General features: G+C 42.4%; 1 protein-coding gene across 1 annotated transcript in view; it reads right to left on the bottom strand.

Annotated features, from left to right (window-relative positions):
- Nucleotides 1-10575, bottom strand: part of NID2 (nidogen 2 (osteonidogen)) — a 67441-nt gene that overhangs the window by 23064 nt on the left and 33802 nt on the right. Inside the window, exons 9-11 of the mRNA XM_011999727.1 lie at nt 9359-9589; nt 1757-1900; nt 931-1059 (exon numbers count right to left, since the gene is read on the bottom strand). Of these exons, the coding sequence (XP_011855117.1) occupies nt 931-1059; nt 1757-1900; nt 9359-9589 (504 nt within the window). The remainder of the gene's footprint in view (nt 1-930; nt 1060-1756; nt 1901-9358; nt 9590-10575) is intronic.

Raw genomic sequence — 10575 nt, 5'->3', positions numbered from 1 at the left:
AATTTTTCTATTTTTAATGTTGGTCAGGCTGGTCTCGAACTCCTGACCTCATGATCCACCCACCTCAGCCTCCCAAAGTGCTGGGATTACAGGCGTGAGCCACCATGCCTGGCTAAAGAGTGCATTTTCTCTACTCTCATCCAGCTTTATCAATGGGATGAATTAGGATAGTTCTTTTGATCCATTCTTAGGTCTGTAGTATTTTTTGGAAATATAGAAGGGGTAATTTGGTTACAGAAGGAGCTCTTTAGCCAGTCAAGTAGGACATGCATCAGTGAATGATGAATCCATCTCTTCTAATTTGAAAAATACTTTAGGCTCTATCTAAAGAGCTGGAGGTGTTTACTAGAGGTTCATCATCTTATTACATGATTTGGCCAGAAATCTCAACTGAGGTGGGCATCCTTCAATAACTCAACACCAAAAATATCAATTTAGGGAAAAACAGTGAAAATAAACAGGGCTGAAACTGAGCAATAGCTTTGAGAGATTTTGTTTTGTTTGTTGAGACAGTCTCACTCTATTACCTAGGGTGGAGTGTACTGGCATGCTCTCAGTTCACTGCAACCTCTGCGTCCTGCGCTCAAGCAATCCTCCTGTCTCAGCCTCCTGAGTAGCTGGGACTACAGGCTTGTGCCACCACACCTGGCTAATGTTCTGTATTGTTTGTAGAGATGGGGTTCTGCCATGCTGCCCAGGGTGGTCTTGAACTTCTGAACTCAAGCGATCCACCTGCCTCAGCCTTCCAAAGTGCTGGTATTACAGGCGTGAGCCACTACGTCCAGCCAGCTTTGGGTTATTTTAATGTAAACTGTCTTCTAAAAAAAACCATATAGCAGAGCCTCTGAATAGCAGAAGTCAAAACATTGATAAAGGGCAAGATTAAAGAGCACCATCTTGGCCACACAAGAAAATGATTTTGGAACTCACAGATGCAAGTATGCCGGTCATCTGCAAACTCATAACCACTCCGGCACTCACACCTGTAGGTTCCAGGCAAGTTGATACACACGGAGTTGGGGCCACAGCGATGAAAGCCAGTTGCACATTCATTTTCATCTAAGAAGAAATGAGAACAGAAAAATTCTGCTTAATTCAAGGGTCCCGGAAGTGGAGGGTCTAAAAACTCAAGGTTTTCTGACCAGTATGATGCTTCAATGGGACAAATGGTTGGCAGATGTAGAATTCTTAAAAATCAGATATGAATGCATGTTGCAGATAACCAGAAATAGTAAAAATTTCATGCCATTCAAGTAAACACCACAGGAAGATACATTTTTAAATGAATATTCTAAGACTTCTTTAACTGTTTTAAAAATAATGGATACTTGGAAGAAAACCAACAATTTTTTTTTTTTAATATCAAAAAATTTCTACCGTTGCCCTTTGGGGATATAAGAAACACAATGTCTGTCTAAAATTTAAAGAAAACCAGAAAATGAGATTTTTAGTAAGTCTAAGAACTACTTATTACAGGCTCAAAATCACAAAACTTAACTCAAAACATCCAGGAATTGCAACAGATGTTTTCTTTTCACAGCCCCAGTGCAAAATCCACTCCACTCCAAACCATCTTTTCAAACCTAAACAGCTATGCTTTAATTTTTAAATAACTATATTCAGATTAACAGCTGCTAAAATCATTGGCAATGGAGGTTGTAAAGGTGACAGATACTTGTCTTCTACAAATATAATGCTGGGAGGGCAGAGGAAGAACAAGGGCTACAAGAAGGAGACACGAGAACATAGCTCTTACCCACACAGTTCCGTCCATCTCCCTGGTACCCAGAGGCGCACTCACAGGTGTAATCTACACCTGTCCCCGGATGGCACCGTGCTGTTGTGTCACACATGTGGCTCCCATCATAGCAAGGATTCACCGGAGTGGGGTCTGAATCCTCTGCTTGAGTAGAAGGGACATAAAAGTACAATCTGGCGATTGGTAAGAGAATGTCACAGACAGAGATAGAAGAGTCCTCGGAACTGACTGCATGTCTGTTTTGTGACACACCTGGAGACCTTACTCAATTATCCATATCCGAAGCTAGGGATTTTCTGCACTTCAGTTTTAAACTCCAGCATGGCTTCCTATTGCCTACCCTACAGACAACTAGTACCTTTACTTGCTTTCAGTAGGTTTGCATCCAGGGAATAAAAACGCCCAACACATCTGTTTTAAAAGTGCTTTTGCTCTATTATTTCCTGTGATTCTTGGGATAATTATGTGTGGTGAGCTGTTATCCCCATTATGGGTCATTTTCACAGATAAGGAAATTGAGACATGGGAAAAATTGCCCAAGTTCACAAAGTCAGGAAGTGGCACAGCAAGGACTCAGACTCCAACTTCCTGGTTCTAAATCTCTCGATCTCTTACTAAAATTCCCAATTTTTATGGGCAAATCCAATTAATTAAAAAAACTTGCTGTTTAAAGATTCCTAAGACTAAACGGGAATGACTTACCCAGTATTTACTCTTCAGGAGTAGCCTGACCAAGGATCCATCTACTCACTAGGTAGCGATTACTTAACAACTGAAACCTTCCCTAGAGAAGTCTATTTTGGCTGAGCATGGTGGCTCATGCCTGTAATCCCAGAACTTTGGGAGGCTGAGGTAGGAGGATCATTTGAGGCTGGGAGTTCAAGACCAGCCTGGGCAATATGCCAAGACCTTATCTCTACTAAAAAAAGAAAGAAAGAAAATTAGCCGAGCATGGTGGCCCATGCTTGCAGTCTCAGCTACTCCAGAGGGTGAGGCAGGAGGATGACTTGAGCCCAGGAGCTTAAGCTTGCAGTGAGCCATGATTGTGACACTGCACTCGAGCCTAGGTCACAGAACAAGACCACGTCTTAAAAAGATATATTTATTTCTACATAATAGTCAATGCTCATTGAGCATTTATGTGTGAGGCACTGTTCTAAACAGACAGAAGAATGCCTGATTACATCCTCCTAACTACATGGTGAGGAAAATATTATCTCCACTTCTGCATCACAGAGAGGCCAAATAACCTGCCCAGAGTAACACCGTCAGAAGAGGTGGATAGAGCTGGAATAAAAGCCTAGCAATCTGGCTCCATAGCGCATGCTTTCCACCGCTTTGCTGCAACCCTTGCTGAAGGAACTTCATGAAATTATCTCGTCTACCAATGGCATAGAGGTATTGGAAGGAGTGGCAGATGCTCAGGTAGAATGAATCTATCAACTCGAGCACTTCTGTGTACTTCCAATTCTGCCATGTCAAATGGAAATAAGAATATGTACATTTGCCAATCCTGCTAAAGAAAATTAAGAAAACCCAACAGAATATATTTGAAAGGCAGTTCCCCGTTGGCAGGTCTACCCAGTCTCTACTGAGTGCATTCCTTCTGCCTTCTCAGTGGGGCCACTGTTCATCATTATTTGAGGTTCTAGCTCAATCTCAGTCCCTAGAATTAACTCTAATCTTAGACTCAAAAAATTTCCAGAGCCCCGGCTAAGCCTATCAGGTTCTACATTGAGCCATCTCTGCTACGAAGGGGGCTCCATCTAAGTTGTAATAACTCAGGCTTCTGCCTCATACTTCTGTGCCTGAGGCCCTGGTCTTGATAGCCAGCTTAGCATCCTCTGAGTCCCGTGCTGCTTGCCAGTTCTCACTACCCCCAGACACCAGCATCATGGCATCTGTAGGCAGACTCTGGCAGTACCACCCGTTTTACCACCTCCTCCTGGATTCTCTATCATTTCACTCTGTCTGACCCATGTCCCCCACCCTGCTTTGTACAGAATGTTCTATTAAAATGGAGAAACAACAGGAGAGAATCAGGTTCTTGTCCTATACTGAGCCTTCAGTGAGGACATGACCCTGTTGTTCTCCATTGTAACAGATGCTGACTCAGGAACCTGGTCTATGCTCTCAACTCGGCAACCACAACCCTACTGCTATCGGGGGAGACTTGCCCAAAGTGACTCCTAGTCTAGATCCCAAGTGCTGACTGCTGCAGCCAACTTCTTAGACTGGACTCACTCCCAGTCCTTCAGAGTGTGTGGCATTCTTCCCAGTGCCTGCCCTACTGCCCATGCTATGGCTCTTCCAAGTGCCCTCTCATAGCCTGCTGTGAGCTGCGATGCCTTGGCTGAGACAGCCTTGTTTTCTGGCAAACCCTTTCCAACCCACTTTATAAGAAACACCACAGTGCATTCTTGGAGTGGAATATTCCCATATTATTGATTCCCATATTATTGGCTGAAAATAAGGAGGGCTATGGGGTTTATCCTCAGTTCACCATAATGTTGTTGGCCGGAGTAACAGAATCTTTGCCAAAACAAAGGACCAACAAAAAAATTCTAGCACTTTTTAAACCTGATGAACTATGTAAGCATAAGCCTAGCTCCCTGAAGGATGCAGACATCCTTGGAAGTCTGTTCCTCTGGATCTCTTGGCTGACAGGAAGGAGGCACTACGCTGGGGTTGTGGTTGCCAAGTTAACTTGAGCCTAGACCAGGATCCTGAGTCAGTCCCTCAACAGGTTATAACTGAGGACAAGGTCATGTCCTCATCCATGAGGACCCAATGTAAGACAAGAATATGATTCTCCCCCATCATTGTTTTTCCATTTTAGGCAGATTCTGTACAAAATGCCTGGCATACCCCACCAAAGCAGGAAGTAATCGTCAACATGTTTTAATTTATAGATACTAATGCTTAGCCTTCTTATTCAGTACTTTCCAGCATCAAAATTTCACCATGGCACATTCCAGCAAAGATTAGTGAGTTCACATGGACATCAAGAGCTTACCACCCTGTTAGGCATTACAAGAAAAAAACAACAACAAAAACTCAGCTCAAAAGTTGACTTGCAAATTTGGATGGGCTACATTATCCTATCGAAAATTGAGAAGAAAGTGTCCCTAATTACTCAATACTGATTTAAAACGTATGTCACTTACAGGATTAGTTCCATAATTTGCAATCCCCAGTGCAGAATGAAAATGTGGAGCCCATGGTTCAAAGTAAAGCATTAAACCAAGCATGGCGCTCTTCTGAGCACTGGGTCCCATTCGCTGAACTTGGCTTCCCAAAACATTTTAAAAATACATTTCTAAAACCATTTCACGACTCCTTCTCTATGACTTGGAAGCTTTTCTCCTATTATAGTAAGTAAAGAACAGCAGCATCCGTCTTAAGACATTTTCTATTTCCCCCTCTTAAACTGCTTGACTCTCCAGCAGAGGATCTGGAACTAATTTACTCATTTAATCAAGGGGAAGAGCGGTTTTCCTTAAAGGAACAGTCCGTTCAGCTTCACTGCACGGCCCTCTGCCCAGAGCCTCCTCAACTTGCCAAAACGACCATTGAAGTGGAAGGACAGGAAGGATTTTTGGATCCTGTTTTATGACCCCACAAAACGACGAGAAAAAAAGAAAAAAACAAAAACGGCTAGCTCACACTTAAAACTTAAAGCTCAAACAATTGGTGGGGGGTGGCACTGCTGGTTGGGAAGTCAACGAGGGAGAGAGGCTTCGATTACTCACTGGGAAAGACACCCCAGTTCTGCAGCCTTGCCCTGGGAAATCGTGCCACAGCCACATCAGGTGTGGACAGCTGTGCTGTTTCCCATGAATTCCAACCAGATGATAGCTCCCTCCGGAAAAAGTGAGCAGTTCTTAGGAAGATACTGCTATGCACCAAGAGGGGAAAGAAAAAAACTTGTCTGTTGGTGTTTCTTTTTTGTTGTCTTTTTTTCCCTCCTATTCAGGTAGAACGAACAGTACTGCTGTGGGTGGATGAAGTAGGGTTCAAACACAAAGGGTTTAAAAGACACACATTGCCTCTTTTAAAGTTTGGTCTAAATTATGAGGCAGTCATGAGGCCAGTGTGGAATATCAGAGCCATCAGGGGTAAGGGTATGCATACTGGAGCCAGCGCCCTTGAGTCCCAGCTCACCACTTACTATGACCAGGCAAATTACTTCATTTCTATACCTTAGTCTCATTATCTGTAAAATGGGATAACAACCCCACCCCTACCCCACCATTGGGTAGAGGTCGCTGTGGGGATTAAATGAGTTAATTCATGTAAGGTGCTTAGAACAGTACTTGGCACCAAGTAAATCATCCTTTGACATTACTTGACTGGGGTGATAGGGAAAAATCATAAAATTCTAAAGAAAACAAGCAACTTGGTACCTGCCAGTTTGCTTTCTCTGATCCTTTCTTACTCTCATTTGGTATGTCTTCTAGGAAAAATATACTCAGAGATACATCTTTTTCCTAAATGGTTCCAGAATCTGAATGGGACTCCATAGCCTGGGAGATTATTTCACGAACGGTTGCTTTTACAGATCAGATGCCTACACCCAACACAGGGCTGACCCGGACATTTAAAGGTAAAGACCATTCTCCCCAGTAGTTTTGTTTAAATCTCTCATTGAGAAATCTAGTACAGCAATCTTTCCCTTTCTAATTTACATGTTCCCCTAAAATCAACTCACATTTTCATGTGTTCATTTGCTACCTTACAATCCCATCTCTGGGCACCCAGTGCCTACATTCCCAACCAAGTTTCTTAAAACCAATCAACCAAACCACCTCGGGATTCTCATTACAAGTCACTTCCACATCCTAGAAAAGAGTCCCGTCTTGATACCTTCATCTTGTCCTATTGCTGAAGCAACACTTCTTTATTGAGCCTGCTGAGGCTTAAGGAGCCCTCAGCTCCAGTAACAAAGCACAGAACTGTGGATCACTTACAGATTCACCTCGCTGAGGAGCTAACTCTGGGCTCAACAGTTTCAATACAGTGGCTGTGAATGAAGATGGTTTTTTTCTCCTTGTGTGGCTCTCACATTCCAGGGGAAAACATGACCTGGTTTTCAGAACTAAATGTCCCCTTGATCTGACAAAGCCACTCCCCATCTGTAGAGTTCCCTGACTTCACAAGCTCATCCTCTGGCTTGCTTGAAACATTTTTTAATAATTAAGACCTTGCTTTTTAGGATGGTTTTACATTTAGAGAAAAATGGAGCAGGAAGTACAGAGCTCCCATATCCCCCCCACCCGCAATGTGCAGTTTCCCCTATTAACATTGCGCATTAGTGTGGTGCATTTGTTATCCCCGATCAATATTGATACATTATTAACTAATGCCCATAGTCTGCAGTAGGGCTCTCTTGGTGTTGGACAGTTCTATAGACTGACAAACACATAATGGCCTATATCCAACATTACAGTATCGTACAGAATAATTTCACTGCCCTAAAAATCCCATGTTCCACCCATGCATCCTTCTCCTCCTTCCTCCTGAACCACTGGCAAGCACTGATCTTTTTACTGTCTCTAGAGTGTAACCTTTTCCGGAATGTCACAGTTAGAATGATTCTGTATGTAACCTTTTCAGACTAGCTGCTTTCACAGAGCAACATGCTTTTAAGTTTCCTGCATGTCTTTCTGTGGTATGATATGCTTAGAACATTTTAAAATCAGTCTTCACAGGTGAGGCTAATGGTCATTGAAATTTGAGAACCACTGCTTATTTTGAGACGGGTCTTGTTATGTGGCCAACACTGGTCTCAAACTCCTGGGCTCAGGTGATCCTCCCACCTCAGCCTCCAGAGTAGCTGGGACTACAGACACCCACCACCACGCCCAGCTGATTTTTTGTATTTTTAGTAGAGACGAGGTTTCACTGTGTTAGCCGGGATGGTCCCCATCTCCTGACCTTGTGATCCGCCCACCTCGGCCTCCCAAAGTGCTGGGATTACAGGCGTGAGCCACCAAACCTGGCCTGAAGCATAAACTTTTAAAATGTTGATGACACCCAGTTTATTTTGCTGTTGCTTGTGCTTTTAGTGTCGTACCTAAGAAACCATTACCAAATTCAAAGTCACAAAAATTTACCCCCAATTTTTTTTCTAAAAGTTTTAGCTCTTACACTTAGGTCTGTTGGTCCATTTTGAGTTGATTTTTGGATATGCTGTGAGGTAAAGGGTTCAACTTCATTCTTTTGTATGTGGTCACTCAGTGGTCCCCAGCACCATAGTTAACAGTTTAAAAGACTATTCTTTCTCCATTGAATTGTTTTGGCACTGTTGTTGAAAAAGCAATCGACTTTTAATGTGAGTGTCTATTTCTGGGTTCCCACTTCTATTCCCTTGATCTGTACGTGTATTCTTATACCAGGACCACATTGTCTTGATTACTCTACATTTCGAGTTTGAGAAATATGAGTCTGACTTTATGCTTCTTTTCCAAGATTGTTTTGGCTATTCTGGGTTCTTTGAATTTCCATATAAATTCTAGAATCAGCTTGCCAATTTCTGCAACGAGCCAGCTGAGATTCTCATAGGGTTTATGTTGAATTAATAAATCAGTTCAGGAAGTATTCACATCTTAACCATATTAAGTCTTCCAATCCATGAATATGGAACGGTCTGCCCATTTAACTGGGTCTTAACTTTTTTCCAAAAAATGTTTTGTGGGATGCAATGTACAAGTACTGCACTTTTTAAAAATTTATCTCTTTTTGAAACAATTTCTTAATCTTCAGTTTGCTTATTGCTACTATAAATGCAATTAATTTGGTGTACTGATCTTGCATATCCTGTAACATTGCTGAACTTGTTCTTTAGTTCTAATAGTTTTTTAGTGAATTCCTGAGATTTTCAACATAAAATGTCATCTGAAACTAATTTTACTTTGTCCTTTCCAATTTAGATGGCTTTTATTTCGTGTTCTTGCCTAATCACCCTGGCTAGAACTTCAAGTACTGAATTGAATAAAAATGGCAAGAGCAGACATCCTTCTCTTGTTCCTAAGCTTCAGGGAAAAGCATCCAGTCTTTCACCATTAACTATAATGTTCTGGGGATCGTGGAGGGGGAGGTTATACATCAAGTTCCATGATGTTTTGTTTTTCCAGGTACTAGCTCTTTGTCCCACCTTGGTTTTGGATGAAATTCTCCTCATCTGTTTTAGCTAAAATGTCACTTACGTGGTGATATCTCTCCTCAATCTTCAAACTAGACTCATAGTGCCCTGCACTTATCACACTTGTAACAAATACTTGTCAGCATTGCTCTCCCTAATTCCAGTCCACCTTGTTCACAGGTATATTCCTGATTGGCACACACAGTTGGGTATTGCTCTAAACCAGCCTCACATACCATGCTCTATTTCCTGACTTTGGCAGGGACACTGTTCCCTGCCCTAAAACTCTTTTCTGCCTGTTTCCAACTCAAGGGCAAGGATCTGTTCTATTCATCCTTATACCTAGCACCTAACACAGCCTGGCACTAGGTAACCCTTAGTAACCTCTGTGAATCATTTTAACTCTACTTAAAAGGATGTCATTTTTACCCAACAACAAAAAAAGGAAACCTTACCTTCAACCAGGCCAATCTGATTGGTCACAGCAAATCTAAGCACTCTTTCTTCATCATTATACAAGGCAAAGACCTGGTCCACACTCAGCTGCTGGGTGGTAGGGAAGGCCGGGCGTCTGGGGGCGTGCCTGCACACCTGGTAAGTGATGTTCTGGTGGATGCGGTAGGACCATGTTTGGTTGATTGCACCAAAAGTCAGAGAGTAGTCTCTGGAACTTGTAGAGGTCACAGCTGCAATAAACACATTGGTAGTTTTTTTTTAAATATTAAATAAAGAGATTTTCATGTGGGGTGGATTTTTCTGCAGAGATTTTCATCTAATTCTTGGAGTGTGTTCCCTTGGGAACTTCCTGAGTTTATATGAAAAAATTTGCAAGGAAATCCCAAAAACCTGAGTGGATGCAAAGCCACAGTGCTGAGGGGGAGAAGGCACTACAGTTGTCCGTGTTATTATATGCAAGTAAGTGTTACTGAGTGCCAGTCATGCCAAGGGTGCTCTATACATACTGCCTCGTTTCTTCCTCACAACAGCCTGGTGAGGTGGGCACTGAATTGTGTGATCAGAGGCTCACAGAGGTTAAGTAGCCTAAGATGCAACGCTGCTTCATGGTAGAACTGAAAATGAAACTCACACTGGTTTGACTCTACACCCTAAATTTTAAACCAATCCATCCTCTACATTGCACAGAAGTGACGACTTCCAACACCTCGCACTTCAGTAAATCTGAAGGATTCCAGAGAAAGGAAAGGGTTGTCTCTCACAATCTGAGTCTAGGAGTCAAGCCCAGGTCAGTGATCTGGACATGACCATTTTGTTCACAGCCCAGGTCGCCGCTTCCCATTGTCTTCCCTACATCTCCTGCCAGGCTGCCAGCTCTCGGCATAGGAGCAGCAGGGGTTAGAGGAAAGGCACAACTCAGTCCGGATTGCTGTGCTGCACAACAGCAACTGTGATAGAGGCCGCATCCTGTATGCAGGTAGTATTTTCACAGAACACATCACGCTTCACACACATTATTGACCATGTAACATAGAAAAAACATTTTTAGTTCCATGCTAAAGATGAGAAAATACATTCTCAGATATTAAGAGGCCTTTCCCTACAGATATTAAATGGCAAATCCAGGATATAAGTTATCTTTTGACTCCAAATCTAGCATTAGTTTTATAATAAAATACAGCATCTCTGTGTTTTTGGTTTTGTTTTTGAGATGGAG

Source organism: Mandrillus leucophaeus, unplaced genomic scaffold (genome assembly GCF_000951045.1).
Source record: "Mandrillus leucophaeus isolate KB7577 unplaced genomic scaffold, Mleu.le_1.0 Scaffold60, whole genome shotgun sequence".
NCBI classification, from domain to species: Eukaryota; Metazoa; Chordata; class Mammalia; order Primates; family Cercopithecidae; genus Mandrillus; species Mandrillus leucophaeus.
This window is presented reverse-complemented; position numbering and strand designations above follow the sequence as displayed.